Below are 24,689 nucleotides of genomic sequence, written 5' to 3'. Positions count from 1 at the left end.
CAATGAAGTACCATCGCCTACACTCGAAATGCTTTGCAAACATAAAATAAAAGTTAATGGTTGTGAATGATATTAACACGAGTTCTATCAAAGTATTTGCATAATCTATAGAAAATATTCAAGTCAAAATTGAAATGTTGTTAATATTATTAATATAGATTATTTATTAATATTTTTAATAAATTGGCGTTTTTCCGGGCTACAAAAAAAAAAAGTTTGCACGAATGCAAATAAACTTTTAGATCNTACAAAAAGTTTGCACGAATGCAAATAAACTTTTATTATTCTGTCAAAACAAAAATACCTATTCAAATGTAATAGATCATCTTGATTTACTGTACGCAAACGTTAACACAGAATAATTTAATGAATGTGTGAAACCAAAATAGTCGTAATTTTAACTTAAAAAAAATGTTTATTCGACCGGAAAAACTTTTATGGAAAATAAACTAATTCCATCGGGTCTAATTAATTCTAAAAAATATATATGAATAATAAAAGTACTCGTGATCGTTAGTCTGACAGCTATACTTTAGCTGTAAATGATTCATCTGTGCTTCCCTTCCGGCACTGCGATATTCAAATTTAATTTTCGTGAAATTACATACAAATATGACGGAATGATTGATCTAGCAGCTTTGCTATTATGGTCGGACGTCAAGTCATAAATATAATGAATTAATTAATCCCTGGTGAACCGTAGAATTTTTTATCACCTCAACCACCGAGGGCCGAAATGAGTAGGGAAACAACAGTGTCAACTAGTGTATTATCTACCTTTAATGAGTTGTTTCATGGCCATAAGCCCCCAGAATAAGGAACACTATATTATTCCATGTTATCATCTTGCGCCCGTGGTATATAAACTTTCTCCATCTGCACCAGCGAGTTCTATACACCCGCGACTGTCTGATGTACACGTGTCGCGATTCTGTGATGTGACGCCGCATTGACTTATACGTCAAGTTTGTTGATTTTATAATAACCGTTTTTTTTTTATTTATATTGAATAAGAACAATAATATATACATCATCGACGGGGATTTTATTTGGAGTATCTTTTAACTAAAGGTTAGTTATGAACGTACATTTTTTAGTTTTCTATCGAAAATTATATATTTTTTTGGAATCCCGAAAAATGTTTTTTCCTTGAGAATTTACTAAAACGATCATTTAATGATATTTAGGCATTTAATTAAATTAACAGTAGAAAATTATTCTTAATTTTAATAATTTTTAATTATATTCAACTAATTGATAAAATATTTGTTTTATTTAGAATAATTGTTTAATATCTATAACATTTAATTAATGAATTTCGGAATTGGCAAAAGCCGTTTAATCTTAATTAAATTTTAACATATTGTAATCTAGACTCATTTTGCATTTTTTATATTGAGTAGTTAATAAATATTAATTTTCTATGACTTTTGTAAATAATTATAATTTTTTAATTACCGTCAGCAGCCATCTGATACTATAGATTAGTTAAAATAATAATAGAAAATATATTCATGTATAATAATACTTTAAAAAGGGTATAAAAAGTTATTAGCACGTTAACTTTAATTGATATTTTGGGTGGAATTTCTAATAAATTGGAACATGAAAGTATTATTACCATTTTTTGATAAATGAACCAAGCAAGCAATTAATGATACTAAAATGTTTGAGATACCAAGCTCGCTTTTAATCAATTTTTTTTTTCTTAAACTTATTATTATTTCATTTTCATTTTGTAATCATCAGCAATGCCCTAAAGCCGTTGTGTTAATTTTTTTATTCATTACTATTTAACAATGTATTAAAAAGTTACATAAAAAAAAGTTTAAGGTTTATACATAATGCTTAAGAAAACTATCAATAAAAATGTATTATTTAATCATTTTTTTTTGTACATCTTAAATTTTCTACTTTCTTTTCTTTGCGTGTACAACTTCCAACTAATATGATGAAACATAAAACGTTGCATTGTAAAATATAAACTATTTTCGGTAATTAAACCCTAAAAAAATTTAATGTCGCAGCTAAGAAAATTTTATTTGAAACATTTTGAATAACATTTTATTAGATTGCCCTGATTATCAAAATATTTTTATTACTAAATGATGTTTTACATTGTTTTGAAATCAAAACATTTGATTACATTATTTTTTTAAGTAAATCATTATACATTTCAGATAAGTTTTATATTTATTTTAGGACAGACGTAACGCGTTCACACGATACATTTCATTTTTAAGATTAATTAAAGCTATTGTATTATGTGAACATTGCTCAATATTGCCTATACGTACTTACATAGACTATTTCAAAAAGTGTCTTGTGTGAGAACTGTTTAAACATGACCGAATTTTAGAGCTTACGAACATTTTAGTAGATGCAAAATATTAAATTAATCTCAAACAACCGTGATTACATTAATTTCATTCGGTGTGTCGTCTATTGTTCTTTTTATTATTATGTAAAGTTTTACTTAATTTACACTTTAAATACCTTTACTGCAATCAAGTTATTATTAAATTCCATTGTCAAAAATAATTCGCTTGATGTTGTACATAATATACAACAAAAGTCTGATATGAAATATTATGATAGACAATTCTCGATTATTTGTCACTATTAAAAATAAAAAATCGACCTCAACAATGGTAGAAAAAAAAGAAATAGACTTTTTGTCACCCTTTTATCTCCAACTTTCACGTTTAACTACGTCTGTATCTGTTGGTGACACAAAAAATATATATCTACGTTAGTGGTTCAATAAATGAACGTCATGACGCCCTAACCAAACAAATTTATTTGTCAGACAAACATTTACAGATAAGAGAATTGATTTTTGCTCATTTTTTATGAGTTAAGTTTTGCTCAGTCATTGATTGAATAAGTCTATTTCATTATAAGCGATCGGATCTGTGAAATATTTGAAATACTATTTGCTCTATTTATTTTTTTATAACGCTATTTGTTGGCAATGCACGTCCTGATGTTACACAAAGTAAAAATATTTATGAGAGTTCTCAGGATCGTTATGTTTGTATTGTACCTACACATATAATACTAAGAAAACGTTTTTAGTGAGATCGTTTGAACGGTCTCACTGAACCACAACGCCCAAGATATTATCATTGATGTATACCAAATAAAAATTATACATATATAATATATATATATGTTTTTTTATATATTTAATCAATGATCCTTCGGCGATCATATTATATCATTTCTATTAAAAATGTAAATTCATAAGCGCTAAACACACTCTGTTCACAGCGCTGATGATGGTAACATTGTTCCCGAAATATGTATTCGCAATTTTAAAGCAATTTTTGTAACTTTTAAAATAAATATTTTTTAGTTTTAAATTAATATTTTAAATGTATTTTTTAGTTTTTAATATTAGCCACGAGTGATCAATTCTTCTTATATAAATGACAAAATAATTCGTAAGAAGACTGAATATAGATTCCGAGATAAGTTAGTTAAATACAAATCTGTGTCTAAGTATTAAAATGGGTTGATTTAACTTTTACGTTTAAATACTTTAGAAAAACGATCCGTGTTTAAAGCTTACACGAAACCATTTAACAAAGATTATCCGATTTGTATATTTAGTTTAGGTGTCGTACAAATAATTTAATAGATTCCGCATTTGGGTTTCTATGTTCTCTACTTTGATCGTTACTCCAGTATTTGGTGCTGTGAACATTTTAAAGACCATATTAAGCTTAAAAATAAGTAAACCAAACATACCAAAGATTAAATTACAAGTAAATTTATTTACATTAAATAGTTTGAAATTATCTTTCTGTATAATACGTCTGTACTTAATATAGTTACACCACGTAGCGACGTTTGAACTTAGTAAAATAGTATTCATTTTCGTAGGGTTTTTTATTGTTATCCTTATATATTCAAGTTCCGTACTAATTACTCGTTGTCCCTAGAAATGAATTGTATCCACTAAACTTTTTCTCTCTATTTGAGCCCTTTTAATGTTGCGCTTCAGGTGAACAATAAATTTGTTGCTGTCTCGTTTATTCACCACTATGAGCCCCCGCGGTGCATGCGATTTACTGTGTCAAAACAAATTTACTGAGTGTATAAATTCTATAGAAACAGTGGCACTATACCAACAACAATAGATAGACCGCTGAGCAAAAGTGATCACTCGGTTAACAAAAACAAACATGCAGCATGACATGGAAGCTGTTTATACCGGCAATGACATTAACCATAACCATAAATAGGTGTGAGGCTCCATAGTCATATTATTGTCACAAGTATTGAAGATAAATTCATGAACGGTCATTATTACAAAGTTTCATTTGACACATTTGTTTAAAACATTTTTTGTTCATCGCGAGTAACTTATTTTGATTTTGCTTTGTTTCAGGAATCCTCAAAACATCCACAATGTTGTGGAAATGGTTGCCCGTTTGTGTTCTAGCGGTTCTCGTACAGGTAAAATTTTGTTGATTTTATCATATTCGATTATATCTATACCTCAAGGGCGCAAATAAAAATAATAATCGGATACTTTTTAAATCAACCAAACATCGTGTATTTAGTTAAATTTTATATTAATGATTTATGTACGAACTTAAATCGACCAAAATTGTAATTAGAAACTTTTAATTATAATAACAAATTATTCGATAATAATGTCAAGAAAAATTTAAGTACATATACAGAGTGATCCATTTAACATTGACCAGCAAATATCTCAAAAACTATTTATTATTTTAATAATTTTTTTTTTTAATTATTTTAGTTACATAAAACTCTACATTTATCCATGATCAGATAATTTTTAGGTTCATCCCTTATGCCTTAAAAGGGTACCAACTTTTTTTTTTCAAATGGAAACATATATTTTTAGTTAGATATATTGATAGAGTTTTTTTTTTTTATAATTTTTAGCGTTTGAATTTTTCATTTAAGTCGATTAGTTTGCATGTTATTTCACTTTAAAGTTTTGATTTTTTTTATCTATATATATATATGTATAAAACGGGTAGACTTGTAATACAGGTAGTTAATTGCAGCGGTTATGATGGCTCGTAAAGACACATATTAGATAAGATAAGATATTTGCTGGTCAATGTTAAATGGATCACTCTGTATGTCATCTCTTCAATTTCACACCTATTATAATTGCGAATTAAATATTATTTAAATTGACATTTAATTTGACTAAATATAGAGCTGAGTAGTTACCAGTAATATTGTTTATAGCTGTATGGAGGAGCGTTGTCAGTGAAATGTGAAATTTTGGAATTAACATACTGCACAAATTTATATATTGTTGTATAAAGTGATGTAATATAATACCGAAGAGTTGATGGTGTCTAATTAATTAATTTTGTTACGATGACTTAATGAAAAACTTAAACACTAGTTATTTTTCAGTGGAAAGTAAAAAAAAATTAAAAGTAATACATACTCAATTTTAAGTTGTGTTAATTGAAAATGATATTACACGTCGTTCAAGTATGGGCTTTTAATAGAAATGTCGTGAATATGAGGATGTAAGTGGAATACGTTAATTCGACATTGAACGTCGTTCTAAAATAAACAAAAGCGTACTTTTGGACGAGGAAAAAAATCTATTAATTGCTCTTATCTCGACAGAGATGCGTTTTTTGAAAGAATGTAAAATAATAAATTTTTTATTTTAATATCACCCAAAAAATAATAATAAATTGTTTCCGCATCATAAAAAACATTTTGCTCTCTTAATTACTCATTAAGAGGTATAAAAAATAAATAGGGCTCGTTATAGGTATTTGACATTAATTCTTCACCTTTATCCGTGAAATTTATGACATTTTTCTTAAACTCCCATATTTAATCACCATGTGTTATTACATTATTAAACAATAATTTTCACTCTACTCAGTAGTTCCATTTTTTAAAAATATTTAGAATTTTCATTAGGTAAACATGTAGATATTTACGGTTATAAAGTTCAAGGAATGAGTTCTAAACTAAATTATAAACAAATTTATAGCCATTTAATTTTATTGGTTATAGAAGTTATGTTTTTGAGACAAATTATATCTCAGAATCATTTGTAAAGATGAGTAGGTCGAGGACATATTTTCAAATAAAAAACATCGATAACCTTATGATTATTAAATTTTTTACTCTTTAAGCGATTTATGAATAGTATTTAAATTAAATTACGAGATTATAGTCTGCCTTGAGTCATTGATTGATGATTTTTGTTAAATTTTTTTCTAACAACATATTTAATGTTGCTGAAATGCTAGAGACATATGGCTGTTAAATGTTATATTTGTCCAATGATATTTCTAAAAAACGTTCTTGTATTCCGTGAACTTTGAACTGGACAACACAACATGCGCGTTAACGAGAACCGATTATCATTGCGAGACGTAACCAGCACTTGTTATACAATTGGTTTGTACAACAATTGATTCATTGCATTACTATAGAGCGTGTCCTTAGATGTACTACTCATGGTGCTAATTATTACAATAACGCGAATCCGAAACGCCTCCCATTTCCGATTACAGACATTCTTTGCTTTCGCTTTTCCCTTACAATATATGCCGCCCAAGCAATCCTTTGTTAAAGATAATTTATCAATTTTAATTATATGAGACATTTATTATTGTAAAACTGTACAGAATATTTGGAAACCCTTGTTGTAATTAATTTCACTATACGTTTAATCATTGAACATTTCTAAAAATGTTTTACACCGAAGAAACATACCTTATTTATTAATGTAACTTAAAGTAAACATTTAAAAAAAAAAAAATACATATATATATATGTATTTCTCTTTTTTATATAGCTTAGCTGACATTTATCTAAATGGTATCCTAGCAAAAATTTGTTTCACTTTACGAGTAAAAGTTCTCATTTTGTTTGTTAAAAGTCTAAATGAACAATTAAATTGTCAAAATTAGCATTCTAGAATGGTTAGGAGTATAATTACTTTGAACAGTGATGTGGTCGAAACTTTATACTGAAAATTTAGTTCAATAATGAATTTTCGCATAATTTAAATAATACACGAATAAATTTGCACGCATATTTCGTTTTTTAATAGATAATTCTACACACGAGTCACGAGTGCGTTTATCTGTTTATTCAATGCAAATAATTATCTAAAGAGTCTTTCTAGCATGAAATTAATTTAAATTGCAATAAATCATACGTATTGAATTGCATCACTTGCTAAAAGAATAAAACGAGAGCAGTAATTAATATTTTTATGCATGAAAAAAGAAAACAGAGAGATTAAAATAGTCACGTTTAGAGAAATTATTTTTAATTATAAACATAAATATTTTAATAAATGATAATAGTTTTATTGAGATTCGTGGGCGATAACGTGTAAAGACATTGACGGGAAAATCATCAGCCATAGCATTTTACATTTTTCGTACTTCGATGTAATTCTTAATTTGGCAAAAATTATAAACGGAGATTTGCATAATAATGTTATAAGTATGATTTATGTCTTTGTATTATAATTGTGCAATTTACATATTAATAAGAGCTTAAATCTTAAAGAAAATGAAGAAGTAATTTTCTGGATGATGAACAATAGGTATTCACGGTAATGTACTTTACATTTCAGTTAACACATATTTAACCACCGGGGAATTGCTTTTTAAGAGTACTGTCATTACTTTAGGGTTGGAAATATATTTATGTAAAAAGTTTTATACTTCACAAGAATAAAATGTATAATATGTATCAAAAGACATATAGAAATTCTTTTAACACATTAGGGAAAAAAGTGTTGAGTTAAAAAATATACTTTATTATTATTTAGTATTATCAGAAAATGTTTTTCAGTAACATCTTAGATATAGAAGATGATTTTTTTAACGCTAACAAATAAATTACTTTTAAAATAATATAATCTTGTTAAGAAAATTAACTTGTGGTTTCATTAGTTTTATATATTTCTCAATTTATCAGTTATTAGTTACTTTTTTAATTCATCCCTTTTACCTTATAAGGATGTCAACTTTATTTTTTTAATTTAGTTACATAGATATTTAACTATTTCATAAAATAAAAAATGATATAATTAAAAATATAACCGGTCGATAACAACTTTTGAAATGATTCGGCAGTTACTATTGTTTTAAAAATACTGAAGGTGATGTGCGAGTATGACAATATTTATTATTAGACACTTTTTAGCCTCTCTTTTCATCTAGACAAAAAGTATTAATAACATTCAAAGTACTTATCTTATTTTAATCAAGTGGATAGCTTTAAAAAAAACCCTGACAACAATTGAGAAAAACAAAACATAATAACGAATTTTAACAGTAAAAAATTATTAAAACTTAAATTAATATCTATCTTTAATATCATATTGATTACAGCAGAACAAACAGAAGTTATTGAATTACTGTTTGGCAATAATAAATTAGCTAAAGATAATATATCGTTTAATAAGATTTTTTGAATTTTTACCAAAAACTTGTCTTTTTGTATAGTATTCCTAGAATTTATTGTAAAATTTTACAGCTATATTAAAAATGGATAAACAAATTTATTATTAATTAATTTATCAAAAAACATAATGTTAAAATATTTTTCACGTTAAATTAAAGTAAAAATATTAAGGAAATTAACAATTTTAGATACTTTTAAAAATATAATAAAGAATAATAGAGTTAGGTATTCATAAATAACACATTTCAATTATAAACGAGCAGTTCAATAGTAAACAGATTTTAATGTTCATTTGTTACTGAAATTAGGATAAAAATGTAAAATTTGAGAATGGCTCTTTCTAATTTTATAAATTAAAGTATAATCGTAAATAAACACAAATTTGAAATATGTATTCAGGAAGATCATTTTTTTATTTTATTTTTACCTTATTGAACAATTGTATTTTATTCAAATATTTACACAGCCATGACGTTCTTTTAACCGTTACGCGCAATTTTGTTTAAATCATCAACACAAGGTACTATGCTAACAAAGAATTTACACCAATGCCCAAAACGTATACAACAATTTATAGTTGAACGAATATTTTTCCATGCTAATTATTTATTATTTAATAATAGCCCACTTATTAGTTCTAAACTTAAATAAAACGTAAATTATTTTTATGGCAAACATGTCGCAAACGCAAGACTACACAGGAGTTTATGGGGACTTTTTTGAAATGTGTCACCCGTAGCTCATTAATAATTTGATATTGACATTGCACAATTATTCAACTATGGTAAATCGCTTCAAATATTGCGACATTTGAAAGAGAACGCATAGATTCCAAAGATGGGTCCTACCGTATAAGAATAACGAATTATCATGGCCGGGTCACTGACAAGACCTAAACCAAACGGATGACAACGACATTTGACTGGTCTAAGTGATTACGGATGAAGTGAATAATGATGATTACCAAACAATCAGACACCTTTAATGCATTAAGAATAATTTACTATAGTTTTAAATGTCACGGTTAAATCGTCTTTTTGGATTGCGCTGCAACCCAAAGTTTATGCTAATCGATTTACTATCATTTTTTGTTTTTCTAGCAAATATAAATGTGCTCAAAGGCAGCGGGTGGTCTCCAAAAATGTCTGTACTAATATAATATGATTAATGTAAAGAAAAAAAATTTAATACCAAAAAACTTTTTTTGAAAGATTTTTAAAAGTTATATTGATTACATAAAAATTATTTATTGAGTCATCGGCTTTAGTGCAAGTCAATAGTTTACTTTTTAAGTAACGAAACAACTTGAAATGTATAATTCAGAAAGAGAATAAGAAATGTATGAACCTGACCACTAGTCTCTAGTCACGCTGGTTTCATTTGTCATAATACTCGGAACTGTACAATTTAACTATATGGTTATGGATGCCCTTAATCTATAAATAATATTATGCCAATTTAACTTCACCTTACAAGTTTTCTGAGAAAACAATATTTTGTATAGTTATCAAAAATAAAAATTTATACTCATTCTAGTAACATTTTACACCTACACCAGATCATATATCATAAGTATTGTTTCAGGATGTAACATATAAGATGACTTTATTTTTATACAAAGTTAATTCAAGGTTTTAGAAACTGTAAGAAGTTAATTGCAGTCAAGAAAATCAATAAAAAAAATATTATCTTAGGACGTTTCTTGAATTTATTTTACTATAAGTTTACACGAGATAAAATAGATGTTCAACACAAATGTCGTGTGAAGGTCTTTTATAAACTAACTGTTATAGACAGTGCTTTAAAATGTGAGTTTTTAGCGTATTATTTTATGCACTTATAAACATTTATTTGGTATAGTAAACCGCATAAAAATTGAAAAGTTATTGTCGTATTTTGATGAAAATTCAAGTAATTTTATTACGCTTTCAACGACATCCTGTTATTATGTTACTGTCTTTATAAGAATTTCTCAGTATAAACACTATAGTTATTGGTCTCTTTGTTCGTCCACACATATTCTTGTAAAAGTAGTTGATTTTGATTTTTACTATTTTTATGGCTGAACAAATAATAATTTTGGGAATCAATTTATATAAGAATGACAATGGGACAAATAATATATTTCTATTTACGATCTTAGTAAAACAATAAAGTACTTATTTTATTTGAGAAAATCAAAGGAAAAATAATTTCTAAAATATTTTTGTGTGAGTTTTGTTATTTCTTGACGTTTTCTATATTTCCTAATTAAGCTTATAAAAGAAGTGTAATTGTAAGCTCAGGTATACTGTTTGATCTTTATGTATGATTGTTTTATGCATCACTTTATCAAGCATTATAATATCCCAAAAAATTTAGTTTTAAAAACTTCTGAAATTTTTTTTTTTATGAATTTGTTTTAATTTATTACATTCAGGGAATATCGCACTTTAAGTGCGATAACTTGAAAAAGAAACTTTGAAATATACGAATTCAAAGTTATAATCACTTTTAAGAGTTACTTTGTGTTTTTAGTATTTAAATTTTATTTATAGTTAGCTTGCATATTTAGTTAGAGAATTATAAGTTGTATTGAATTATTCCAAAATATCATAAATTTTGATATACTGTCCTCTCGCACTCATAATGCGATATTATCAAGTTATTTTATTATCAATTTTTTTAATTTTGATATTCTAATTTGATACATTTCAATTCTTAGTACTTTTATTTCACAGACAAAATTTTATTTCGGATATTTTTTTATTAAAATGGTATAAATGACTTATTGAATATATTTTACATATTAACCAAGAAAAAGATGACAAAAAATTTTTTTTAAAAATAAGTTTCGAGTAAAATATACTTGATTCCTTTTATCTAACTACTTTTTTTAACAAGATAACAATATGATTATTTTAATTGTAAAAATATATTTCGTACTGCATAATAGTTATATATTATTTGTGATATAGGTTTTACCTAACATCCAAATCTAAAATTGGTCAATACATTATTATATTTATTATTATTTGACTTCACTTTAACAAAGACTATTTGGTTTGTCGAGACTACACGTGCGAAATATTTTCTGTAATGTCATTTCCTAGAAATTTAATTTTAGCCTAAATATTTGTGCCTTTTAATTTGATTGTAGTGTTATGATTTTTTAATTCCTATGGAACACCTGTGAACCCTAAGTGACATTTTATAACCTATTTTTAATTGTTAAATTCTATAAAGTTAATATATTGTTTTTCTTCATCTTCCTCGCCTTAATCCCAACTACTTGGGGTCGGCCCAGTAAATATATTATTAAAAAATATATATTTCATAATTTTACATATTTCATCATTATTTACAGTATATAAAAAATAATTTGTATTATAAAGAAAACCAGTATGATTAAAAATTATTACCAAACTAATGGTGGATGTTGACAACTCATAAATTTATACTATTGACAATGATTTTAAGATAATAAGCACTTGTGATTTCATATTACTCGATTAAACGGGTTTTTTTCTTTATTCATTGAAAATTGTCGAATCCTTAAATAATAATAAAGTTAGTTTTAACAAAATTATGATAGTTGACCTTTGTGTTATTTAAATGCGTAAAAATAAATCAAAGCTTATTAATAACTATGTCATGGCAAATTAAATTTAAAAATTAAAAAAAACATTCGGACGTGATAGCTGTACACGTAAAACTTGTTTAAGTATGTTTTAATGTATCCAAATGCTGTGTTTAGGTAAACACGAAATTAGAATATAAACGACAAGTTAAGAAATTGAAATGAAATATGTACAGAATTATTGGTTTTTGTTGACCACTAGATTTATTTTAAAATAATAATTTTGAGCATTTTTTTTGTATTTTTCAAATAGTTTTTATTTCTCGATGTTTAAGTAGTTAAATATTTTTTGTGTCCATTCCTTGTCCTTTATATGGTATCAACTTTATTTTTTTAAATGAAGGCACACATATTTAATATAATACACGAAAACAACATTTAATGTAAAAATTAACGGCAAGTAATGATGAGTTATTAATAAGAACTTGATTGATTGTTTTCTTTTCATATCATTTTGTCAAAAAAGGAGTAACTTCGATTATGGACAAAATAATTGTATGAGATGTATAGTAGTTTTCTATGGATTTTAGGAGTTCCATAAATCCATAATGACACTTATTAAAGTCTAAAATGAATTTTTGGAGTAGTTATTTATATAATAAGGTAAATCTTTTAAAATTTTACAAAAATTTCAATTATTGGAGATGCACTTTTATGGGTTTGGACAATAATATTTTACTCGGCAAAAAACACTTGAAAACTAAAACAAGTATCTATGCCTAATAGAACACACTATAAATACTAATACTATTCTGAATGTATAATGCTCAAAGTTGATTCTTTTTGTTACTTGCGAAAAACTTTTATCACGTTTTATAAAAGTTATAACTTTTGACAAATCCACTTCAATACATCCCAAAATGTCGTCTCTTAGTTTTCTTAGTCTATAATGTAACATTTTATCAAAGCACATTCTCGGGGGTATTGTACTACATTTCTATCAGACATATTAATCTGCTTTCAAAATAACTTTCTTATGGGAAATATTAATGGAAAATTCTTTTTATCCCCTATACGTGCAGAAATATAATTGGATGTTATGCTCCAGGCGTTTGCCAGTTGCTATATTTGATAATCGATTATTTTGATTGACTTCGCAACTGGAAGTTAGTTGCCACCTAAGAAAACGGGATTGTATTTACTGGGCATAACCTATTACTGTATATACATAATGTCTATCTTTACATTAAGCTGTGTGATTTATGAAACTTACGTCATTAAGCCATAAACAAGTGTCTATTGGTTGGTGAGAAAGTAAATGATAAGAAAACGATAGTTTCACTTTCGATATTTAGACGCTTAAGATATATTGATTTTACAGTTTCATTAAATATATTTTTTTACAATTTTAAAATATAAGTTTAGATAATTAACATAACACATAATTGCTCAATATAATAATACAGTAACATTTCCGTCATTGACATATGAAAGTTTAACAAAATTTAATTTCAATTAACTTATTCGTAATTATTATTAATTTATTTATATTCTGAATTTTATTGTTGTAAAACCACTCTAATTAATGAAATTTTTTTAAAAGGTTCAATTCGTACGAAATGCGTTATATACCACTTTAAAACACTTTTCTAAGTTATTAGTTATGGTATAAGTCTCGAATTTTAAAACACGTTTAATACATTCAGTAGTTACGTAAAAATAAAATATAGTCATTTTGATTATTTTTTAAGAATTTCTATCATTTACTAATAGTCACTGGAGTTTAAAAATCTAATAGTTAATACCTACGGTTTAATATCAGATTTTATTTTGCATATTTCCTTCGATGTTTTAATCATATGCAATCATTATCATGATTATAATTTGACACATTTTTTAAATGATAGGGTCTTTTTGTTATTGTATTTTATTCGTATAAAATGAATATAACTGTATGATGACATTATAATTATGTGGTCCAAACGAAGGTCAAAGTATCATCACTGTTTTGTTGTTAAAATAAACCGGTTTTATACACATATTTTCCCTTTTAAATAGTAGTACATTTACAATCATCAAGTTCGTGTTAAATCGTTAAATTGCATAACAATTTTTTCTAATAACCGACTTTGTTTTTCCCAATTTAATTCCTTCGGTAACTTTAGTACCAGCGCGCTATTAAGGTTCTCCTAGTGATCATCTTACCTGTTAAGATGTTGATATATCCGGTAAATCGCGTTTTCAAGCTTCTTAAATGCGCCGTGACGATTTGTCGTGTACCTTTCACACGACCGATCTACAAACAACCTTTAACCCATGAACAACGACTATAACGTGAGTGGGTGAGTGGTAATTTTATTTTTATTTAAATGTAACTTTTATGTTAACCCTTAATGCGTAGTATGCCTTTGATCAATGCCGTCAACACTTTCTCTACCGGAAACAATAGCGCTAAAAACGTCCACACGCGGTTTTTATGTAGACAAGAGGGCATGACGTCTGCACATGCGGTTGCTGTTATTAAATCGTGATAAACGCAGCATAGATTTAACTGCCATTTCAATTGGTGATCAAGTCCACATGATATTGCATTAATTTTAAAATGATTTTTGGTGTATTTTAAAAATGCACGCTTTATAGGAAAAAATAATCAAAATTGTTATTTGTTGTAAATTTGAGTGACTCAATGAATATGTTCATAACTTGTACAGAAATATTTAACATTGAGGATTAGAATGTGCTTAAATAATAATCTTTTTCATAATTTAAAACAAGATCTTATTATTTTCTCTTAGTGCTGAGGTATAATTCAGGAGGAGCTATATCCTCCTGGCACTTTAATAGTCCCTCTAGAAAACTTAGCGTGGTGATGATAATACAGCTATTTTCGAAAATGATAATAAAAATGCTCGAAACTTCCAAAACGCTGATTCAAAAATTGTTATTGACAAGTCTTTATTTTTTAAATATATATCTAACAAATAAATTAATAAATTATGTATGTTTATATTTTAAAAAATCAAGTAGCTATCCCTTTAAGATATGAATGATTAACATATAAAATACTTCATGATTGATTAATTGAATACATGTCACATGTAAACAAAATCATAAATATATGAATTTATATCACGATAACAGAATTATTTTGAATATTCTAGGAACTAATCATAACATAAAACGTATGGTTATAAATTTTATGTTACTCCTCTGTCATTTTGTATTTGTACTAGTAATAAAAATAATACATTATATCAAAGAAACATTATTATTATATTTATGTGATTTTCTTTAATAGTTATGTTCTTCAGTAAAATAGATAAACTGTAAAAAAAGTTTTTTTCATAATTTCATTAACATCTGATTCATTAAAATTACATTTTTTACGAATCGTAATCATGTAAATTTTATAAGGAATATTAGTCAGTTTTTATATTTTATAATTTAATTTTTAGGCCGACAGAAGACTTATTACTGGCACCAACTCGGATAGTAAAAATTCCGGCGTTATAATGATGAATCCGTCTTCAGTTATAATGGCCAATCGATTCGTGCGGCAAGACGGGCATGATAACGAGAATAGTCTTGATCACAAAGTACTGTTAAAAGGTATTCGAGTAGATTGTGCAGCAGCCTCCACAGAAAATTCAATTTTTGTAGAAATTGAATTTTTAGAACCATTTAATGGTGTTATATACAGTAAAGGTCACCACGATGATCCAAAATGCAGGTCAGCAAAGCTATTTAATAAAAAATTGATTTTTATTAGTTATAAATTATTATTAGCAGTAGAAAAACTTAAGGTTAATGATAATTTTTTCATTTTTATTGCTACATGAGCATTATAAAATAAATTCATTGTCATTTATCCAATGAAATTGTTTTAATAATTTTATTTTATACGCTTACTAAAATTTTTGATAAGATAAAATTATGTTACATTTAGTAAAATTAAAAAATAAATATAAATTAATCATAAAAAAAAAGTAAAATAATATGCACAAAGTTAGTGATTTAAGTCTGAATTCTATCATACGAAATATTTCAAAAGAACATTTTAATTTGAAATATTTTTATTTTTTATAACTACTTCATAATTCATTAGTATAAAGTTTTTACTTGTGTATTTCAGTGGGCAATTGTAATATATGTCTATATAAACTACTTAAAGATTAAGTATATTCTTAACAGTGGCGTTATTAGTGTTTCGTCTCGGGGGAATTTTTCACTTCCCTTTCAAACAAAAAACATTTGTATCTTCACCATATAATTTTTAAAGATATACATTTAGAGTGATATAGAAAGTTATTAACATTTTTATAGTGGTGGGAGAAAAGCGACCGAAAATTATCTAATAGTATAAATAGTTATACCCAGCATCAATCCCAATTTATACTTATAATCGTCATAACATTTGAAGTATTGAAAATGTTTTAAATAAACAAAAATATTTTTAATGTATAATGTTAATACATAATTTTTTAGTTTTATATGCTAATTAAATAAGGGGCGATGTTAAAAATTAATTAATAGCTGATAAATACAAATTTTTTCCTAAGTCGACTTATTAATAAATTATTGCTATGCCAAAATAATAAACTTTGATATTATTTATTTTGATATTTCACTTATTGGAATATAAATATTTCAGCTTACAGTAGGTTGTAAACTTATATAATTGATGAGATTATTTGTAAATTAATATTAAAAAATATTTAAGTATCTTATTATAAATTAATGATGACAATAAATAAAAAATATATATGTTTAAGGTTTGTCGAAAGCAATTCTGGAAATAGTGTATTCCAATTCAAAATACCAGTAGAAGATTGCCAACCTCTAGTTAATGACTCATGTGGATCATCTGGTGAAGATAGTGGAAATTGTGACTTAGGTTCAATAGAAAATACCCTCATTATTCAAACAGATGAAACCATTCAAGTAAGCAACCTTTATATAACCTAATTTATAGTTTAACTTATTATTTTAAAAATATATTAAAACTCAATCAACTTTATTTTATTTAATCAAGTTTTGAATAATTAACTATTTTACATATTGTATTTTTATTTTGGTTTGCGACTTTCAGAAAAATTAATATTTTTTCATTTGGAATTCTCATAAAATTTGAAATTATATGATATATGTGATAGAGTAAATTTTCCCTTTAAATCTTATGGATTTAGATTGGTTGGGTTGGATTTCGTTTGTATAATGTTGTAATGATTATTTTGACATATCGATCAACTAGCTGAAATTATTCAGTCCTTCAGAGTTTATGATTTTCCAAGTCATATTTTGTTATTTTAAATTAAATTCTTAAAGTTCTCTTTTGATAGGACATTAAACATAAATAAATAATATCTATTTACAGGAAGCATGGGATTTAGCTAGAAAAGTGTCATGTCCTTCTGAAACAAAACCTGGAACAGGCAAAAGAGTACGTTTCAAACCCATTGTAGTTGATATGTTAGAAGTAGTTTCAGTTCCATCTGGTGACCAAGGAACTTTACAATGTTGGATGGATATACAAAGAGGACAGTATCCAAATGTGAGAAATTTTGAAATTATAATAAAAAAGTATTCTACTTCTTTTACCTTGTCTTAATCCCAACTACTTGGAGGTTGGCCACCCTTATCCGAAACTTCTACTTAGCACGATTTTTCACATCATCTACGCACACATCAGCTGTCTTAATATCGCATTCATTAACATCCCTTTATTTCTTTTTTTGGTCTTCCTCTTATTTCTTTTCTTCCTTCCATATTAATTTTCATAAATGTTCTTATAGCTTCCGATTCTTTACTCTTTATAACATAATCAAACCTTCCAAGTCTATTTTCTCTCATCTAATCCACGATTTACACTACACATTTACTACCTCTTATATGTTCGCTCCTTATCCTATCTTCTCTAGTCACTACACTCATCTATCTTAGCTTCTCATCTCAGATCTATTTTCTTGACAATCGCAAGAAACTTTAACTCTGAACCATACATGATTGATTTTAATGAAAAATGAAAAATAAAATTATAACCAAATTTGTTTTAGACTTCTCCAGTGGATAAAATAATTAAAATCGGAGAACAACTCTCCTTATTAGTATATGTCAAAAGTACAGATGACCCTTATGATGTCAGAGTGAGAGAATGTTGGGCATACGATAATGATAATTATGAAGCACCAACCACCACAAATATTCAATTGACTGATTCTAATGGATGTCCCAAGTATGATTTTATTCAATCAGTATCGTAAAAATAGTTTAGATGATAATAGTTTATCAGTGTTAAAAGTTTATAGTTGTGGATTTGAGTTAGATAATTGGACTGCTTCATTAGAAAAGCAATAGATTAATCAAGTAATTGAAATCACTCTGTACAATAATATCATATTAATGGCTAATAAACCTCCCATCTGAATAGGCCACTTTAACATTATTATTAAATAAATGGATGATTTTTGTGTGAAATCAATTTTTATGATTATAAAATTACTTATCAGTATTAATGGCGATTTTTTTTTATGACTCTCGCCATTTTTTCTCAGCTGTAATCGGACCAATATTTTTTAACGATACGTTAAAATATCAAGAATTGTATCTAATTTTATAGCCCTTAAAAATTAAAAAATTTCTTTCGTGTTCATTAAATAGAAGAAATCTCTAAAAATGTTTTGATTTTTAAAATTGGTAAATTTTAACTTTTTTTACTTAAAACAACTATAATTTGTTTAATCATGAACAAAACAAAATAATTTTTTTTTATAATTACATAAGGTTTTTGCCTTTCATTTGCTATAAATATATTGAAAATCTGACCCTTTACCTGCCTATAGGAAGAGATTCAAAATTGCAACTTTTGAATATGTTGTGAAAATAATACGAGATTTAAACATAAGTTAAATTTACTTATGTCACATACTATAAGTAAAAAAAAAATAATAAATTGACTTGATGACTTGTCTTTTGTATGTAAACAATCCTCGAATTTAGACAAAAAATATTATTTTGATTTAAAAATCACTGTTTTTTTAATTTTTCAATTTGTTGGTTTATAATATATAAATTAGAATGTAGTCTCTTTATTTTCAATAATTATCTAACCAACCTTAATATATCGCTAATTTAAATTGTAATTTTAATGTATTATTTATAAATTGAAAATATAATAATTTATTTATGCATTGCCTTTTTGTATTATATTAAGGTTGTCCTATATCTAATTTTCAACTCTCATAAATTTTGATGTGGAATTAAAAATATATAAAAAAGAAATCTTCCAACATTAATGATTATTATATGAACGTCATAATATTTTTAATAATTCTATACAATATTTCAGAAGGAAGAAATTGATATCACATTGGAAAAAACAACAAACCGTAGATCAAAATGGCATTACTACAATCGGTTATACTAATGTAACCGCATTTAAATTCCCCGATAGACAACAAGTATTCCTAACCTGTAATGTAGAAGTAAGTAAATCAAATTATAAAATGTGCTTCAAAACCCAACCCAACCTGATTATCCTACAACTTAAAATATAATCAACAATTAGATGAATTTAATTATTAAAATAATTTTGATATTGTATGACTACAGAAAAATATTTTTTTTGATTTTTATAAAAAACGAATTATTGAAAAAAAAAATTTAGTTAAATTAATTAAGCAAAAGTATAACAATAAAAAACCAAAAAAATAACATCTATCATAAAACTACATTTTTAGTTGTGTTTGGGAAGTTGTCCAGATGAAAAATGTCAAGCATCATTATCCTCAACCTCAAACTATCCCGAATGTTATCCAAGTTCTTCAGATCCAAGATGTGCACAAACACCAACATCATCTGTTCCCGAATGTTACCCCGGCTCAGATGACTCTAGGTGCTCGAGACCAACATCTCCAACCACAACACCAGGTCCAGTATGCTATCCTGGCTCTCCAGATCCAAGGTGCCCAAACCCATCTTCACCACTAACAACACCAAGTCCAGTGTGTTACCCAGGATCAAATGATCCAAAGTGTCCAAAACCAAATTTACCACCAACAATCATAAGCCCAACTCCATATCCACAACAAACAACACCTTCTGTACCATTTTGTTATCAAGGATCTAATGATCCTAGATGCCCCAAACCATCTCTACCACCAACAACACCAGGTCCAGTTTGCTATCCAGGCTCACCAGATCCAAGATGTCCAAAACCAACTTCACCACCAACAACACCAGATCCAGTGTGCTATCCTGGCTCTCCAGACCCCAGGTGTCCTAAACCTTCCCCTCTACCAACATCGCCTACATATTTACCACCAACGTCCTCTGGCCCTGTGTGTTACCCGGGATCAAATGATCCTAGATGTCCAAAACCAACTCAACCACCAACAACACCAGGTCCAGTTTGCTATCCAGGCTCACCAGACCCAAGATGTCCAAAACCAACTCCACCACCAACAACACCAGGTCCAGTGTGCTATCCTGGCTCATCAGATCCAAGGTGCCCAAAACCAACTTCACCACCAACAACACCAGGTCCAGTGTGTTATCCAGGCTCACCAGATCCCAGGTGCCCAAAACCAACTCAACCACCAACAACTTCAGGTCCAGTGTGCTATCCTGGCTCATCAGATCCTAGATGTCCAAAACCAACTCCACCACCAACAACACCTAGTCCAGTGTGTTATCCAGGCTCACCAGATCCTAGATGTCCAAAACCAACTCCACCACCAACAACACCAGGTCCAGTGTGTTATCCAGGCTCATCAGATCCCAGGTGCCCAAAACCAACTTCACCACCAACAACATCAGGTCCAGTGTGTTATCCAGGCTCACCAGATCCTAGATGTCCAAAACCAACTCCACCACCAACAACACCAGGTCCAGTGTGTTATCCAGGCTCATCAGATCCCAGGTGCCCAAAACCAACTTCACCACCAACAACACCAGGTCCAGTTTGCTATCCAGGCTCACCAGACCCAAGATGTCCAAAACCAACTTCACCACCAACAACACCAGGTCCGGTTTGCTATCCAGGCTCACCAGATCCAAGGTGCCCAAAACCTTCCCCTCTACCAACCTCGCCTACATATTTACCACCAACAACATCAGGTCCAGTGTGTTATCCAGGCTCACCAGATCCTAGATGTCCAAAACCAACTCCACAACCAACAACACCAGGTCCAGTGTGTTATCCAGGCTCACCAGATCCCAGGTGCCCAAAACCAACTCAACCACCAACAACACCAGGTCCAGTGTGCTATCCTGGCTCACCAGATCCAAGGTGCCCAAAACCAACTTCACCACCAACAACACCAGGTCCGGTTTGCTATCCAGGCTCACCAGATCCCAGGTGCCCAAAAACTTCCCCTCTACCAACCTCGCCTACATATTTACCTCCAACGTCCTCTGACCCTGTGTGTTACCCGGGATCAAATGATCCTAGATGTCCAAAACCAACTTCACCACCAACAACACCAGGTCTAGTGTGTTATCCAGGCTCACCAGATCCCAGGTGCCTAAAACCAACTTCACCACCATCAACACCAGGTCCAGTGTGCTATCCTGGCTCACCAGATCCTAGATGTCCTAAACCAACTCCACTACCAACAACACCTGGTCCAGTGTGTTATCCAGGCTCATCAGATCCATGGTGCCCAAAACCAACTTCACCACCAACAACATCAGGTCCAGTTTGCTATCCAGGCTCACCAGATCCAAAATGTCCAAAACCATCCCAACCACCAACAATACCCCCTCCAGTGTGTTATCCAGGATCAAATGATCCTAGATGTCCAAAACCAACTCAACCACCAACAACACCAGGTCCAGTTTGCTATCCAGGCTCACCAGATCCAAGATGTCCAAAACCAACTTCACCACCATCAACACCAGGTCCAGTGTGCTATCCTGGCTCACCAGATCCAAGGTGCCCAAAACCTTCCCCTCTACCAACCTCGCCTACATATTTACCTCCAACGTCCTCTGGCCCTGTGTGTTACCCGGGATCAAATGATCCTAGATGTCCAAAACCAAGTCAACCACCAACAACACTGGCTCCAGTTTGCTATCCAGGCTCACCAGATCCAAGGTGTCCAAAACCAACTTTACCACCAACTACGCCGGCTCCAGTTTGTTATCCAGGATCTCCTGATCCAAAATGTCCACAAATTTCTCCATTACCAACATCCCCTACTTATTTACCACCAACTACATCTGAAGTTGTCTGTTATTCTGGTTCTACAGATCCAAGATGTCAAAATCCTTCTTCTCCAATATGTTTTTCAGGTTCTAGTGATCCTAGGTGTTCAAGACCGATTGTTCCAACTAATCAAATACCACTAAATCATTCTACAAACGTTTGTATTTGTAATGGTACAAATCCTTACCATATTTCTCCTCCTTTATGTTTCACTGGTTCTGAAGATCCTCGATGTCCAAAACCCATTCCTACTCAAACTGATTCATCTCCTGTGTGTTATCCCGGTTCTCCTGATCCTAGATGTCCTCAGTATCCTTCTTCCACTCAACAACCACCGACATATTTACCACCAATACAACCAATTGATTCATATGAACAGCAAGTTCAACAAAATCAAGAGCAGCCACAGTTTGGTCAGTTATTACATGAAATTACAACACATTATCCATCTTATTCATCTGGTGACGATAACAATGCTGGTCAAAATCAGTTGGATATTTTTAATGATGGTAATTTTTTTTAATTTTAAAAATTGAAAATACTTTTTTACTTATAAATATTAAATATATAATATACATTTTTTTGTGGTCTCTAGCTTTAATTGGATACAATGCGCAAAGAAGAGATTTAGGGCCAGGTTTTGAAAATCTTAAGACTGAATTAAAATATGAATTAGGTTATGATAACAGTGCAGCTCTTGATAAATTAGAAGATGATTTATTATTTGAACTACAACGTCAATCAATCTATAAATAAATCGTTTATTAATGAGTAACTATGAATATTTTATTTACTTTGCTTATGCCATTTTTGTTTAAAAATATGGTTAAAATTTTAGTCTATTTGAATTGCTCAAACACATTAACCAAAGTGTTTTATGTTACCATCACTTGTTACCATTAGACATTTATGTTATAAACTACTATATAAAATTAAAATATTATTTTTGTATTTTTATTATATAATTCTTTTTATTTATTAAATTTGAAAAATAATGAGATGTTGTCTTTGTTTGATACTGTTAAATGTTTTTAGAATACTTAAATGTACAGAGTTATTTTTATCTGTTTTTTCGTAACTAATTGCTGTTATAAAAAAATATGATGATATAAATATTAACATGAATACAACATAATTTTTTTATAACTTGTGTGAGACTAACAAAAGGAAAAGAAAACACTTTTATTTCTACTTATCAGAAACATAATTTAATTTATATAATATTTTTGTTGATATAATTATGTATAAAATTTTGAATATTACTCCACGTATATTCATTATTTTTTTTTAACAATAGATTATAAGATTAGTTACATTTCAAAGTTAGTTAGTTAAATTTTTAGCTCCTACTGTAGTATCACTGCAGTGGCTTATCGCATATCGGGGAGTTGATATTTTTAAGGCATAGCACAGTAAGGTCACGGCACTGTGGGGATGTGGCATAGTTGGGTCAAGTATAATGATATCTGACAGTGATTAAAATCATTATTATAAAAAACGCTTCGATGCAAATCTGTAATTAGTGTTTAATTTTAAAAAATTGGTGGATTATTCCAAAAGCTACATGATCTCCTATTTCCTCTTTTATATCCTGATTACAAGTTTTATGATTTATAAGTGTAATATATGAATAAATAAATATATTTATAATATATAAATATATAAAGAGAAATGTTTTTACTTAAATAGTATTTATCTCAAAAAAATTATATTGATCCATACATTTTTCAAAAAGTTATAGCATTTTAAAATTAAAAATGTAAAATCGAGAATTTTTACACAAAAATAGCATTTAGTAACTATTTTCACCGTGAAGACAAAATAAATTCCAACATTTTTTTTTCCATAATAAAGTATATTAAAATATCTTTAATTTAAGATATATATAAAAGTTTCATAGATTTCATAACACTTTTAATAGTTAAGTTAAAAAAGTTAATTTTTTGCGAAAGAGCTGTCATTTTATGTCCCCCTTGTGGGCAGATAAAGGTTCAGATTTATAAAAAATAATATACCAAATGATAGATAAAGACAAAATGCATCTATAAAAGAATATTATATTGATCCATACATTTTTCAAAAAAATTATAGTATTATAAAGTTAAAAATATAAAAAAGAATTTTTTTATAAAAATCGTAATTCTTTTATTAACTTTAATGTCTGTTTTTACCGTAAAGACAAAATAAAGTCCGAAAGTTTTTTTCCATAAAAAAGTATATTACTTTAGATTTAATTTAAGGTATGTATAAAAGTGTCAGACTTTCCGGAACACTTTCAAAAGTTTAGTTGAAAAAGTTAATTTTTTGTGAAAAAGTTGTTATTTTAAACTCCATTTTTGGGCAGGGAAAAATTCACATTTATAAAAAAATATACCAAATTATAAGTAAAGACATAGTACATCTATAAAAAAAAATATATTTATTGATTTAGTCATTTTTAAAAAAGTTATAGCAGTTTTAAGTAAAAAAATT

The 24,689-nt window shown here is 28.3% G+C and overlaps 1 protein-coding gene across 50 annotated transcripts; it reads left to right on the top strand.

Moving 5' to 3' along the window:
- Nucleotides 1-885: 885 nt before the first annotated feature.
- LOC126907727 (basic proline-rich protein-like) lies at nt 886-23,165 on the top strand. Of its 50 annotated transcripts, none has more exons than XM_050689278.1 (12): nt 886-1,071; nt 4,397-4,464; nt 15,469-15,743; nt 16,786-16,954; nt 17,388-17,564; nt 18,067-18,245; nt 19,359-19,494; nt 19,750-20,758; nt 20,828-21,230; nt 21,300-21,368; nt 21,945-22,726; nt 22,813-23,165. In XM_050689278.1, exons 2-12 carry the CDS (start codon nt 4,417-4,419, stop codon nt 22,971-22,973), a joined length of 3,408 nt encoding a protein of 1,135 aa, XP_050545235.1. In that variant the 5' UTR covers nt 886-1,071; nt 4,397-4,416; the 3' UTR covers nt 22,974-23,165. The 50 variants fall into 50 exon arrangements, with proteins under 50 accessions (XP_050545235.1, XP_050545242.1, XP_050545238.1 ...); XM_050689285.1 differs by having other exon boundaries at nt 19,750-20,413; nt 20,828-20,896; nt 21,197-21,230; nt 21,300-22,726; nt 22,813-23,164; XM_050689281.1 differs by having other exon boundaries at nt 19,750-20,482; nt 20,828-20,896; nt 21,197-21,230; nt 21,300-22,726; nt 22,813-23,164.
- The last annotated feature ends 1,524 nt before the right edge of the window (nt 23,166-24,689 follow it).

Source organism: Daktulosphaira vitifoliae, unplaced genomic scaffold, assembly GCF_025091365.1.
Source record: "Daktulosphaira vitifoliae isolate Bord-2020 unplaced genomic scaffold, ASM2509136v1 Scaffold_5, whole genome shotgun sequence".
NCBI lineage: Eukaryota > Metazoa > Arthropoda > Insecta > Hemiptera > Phylloxeridae > Daktulosphaira > Daktulosphaira vitifoliae.
Note: the sequence above shows the minus strand (reverse complement) of the source record. Positions and strands in the feature narration are given on the sequence as shown.

Excerpts from the sequence above, each read along its gene's own strand:
- LOC126907727 (XM_050689232.1), top strand. The coding sequence starts at position 4,417 with ATGTTGTGGAAATGGTTGCCCGTTTGTGTTCTAGCGGTTCTCGTACAG. Across the intron at positions 19,495-19,749 it reads TCCTAACCTGTAATGTAGAA|TTGTGTTTGGGAAGTTGTCC; the intron begins GTAAGTAAATCA and ends CTACATTTTTAG. Across the intron at positions 20,759-20,827 it reads TCCACCACCAACAACACCAG|GTCCAGTGTGTTATCCAGGC; the intron begins GTCCAGTGTGTT and ends CAACAACATCAG.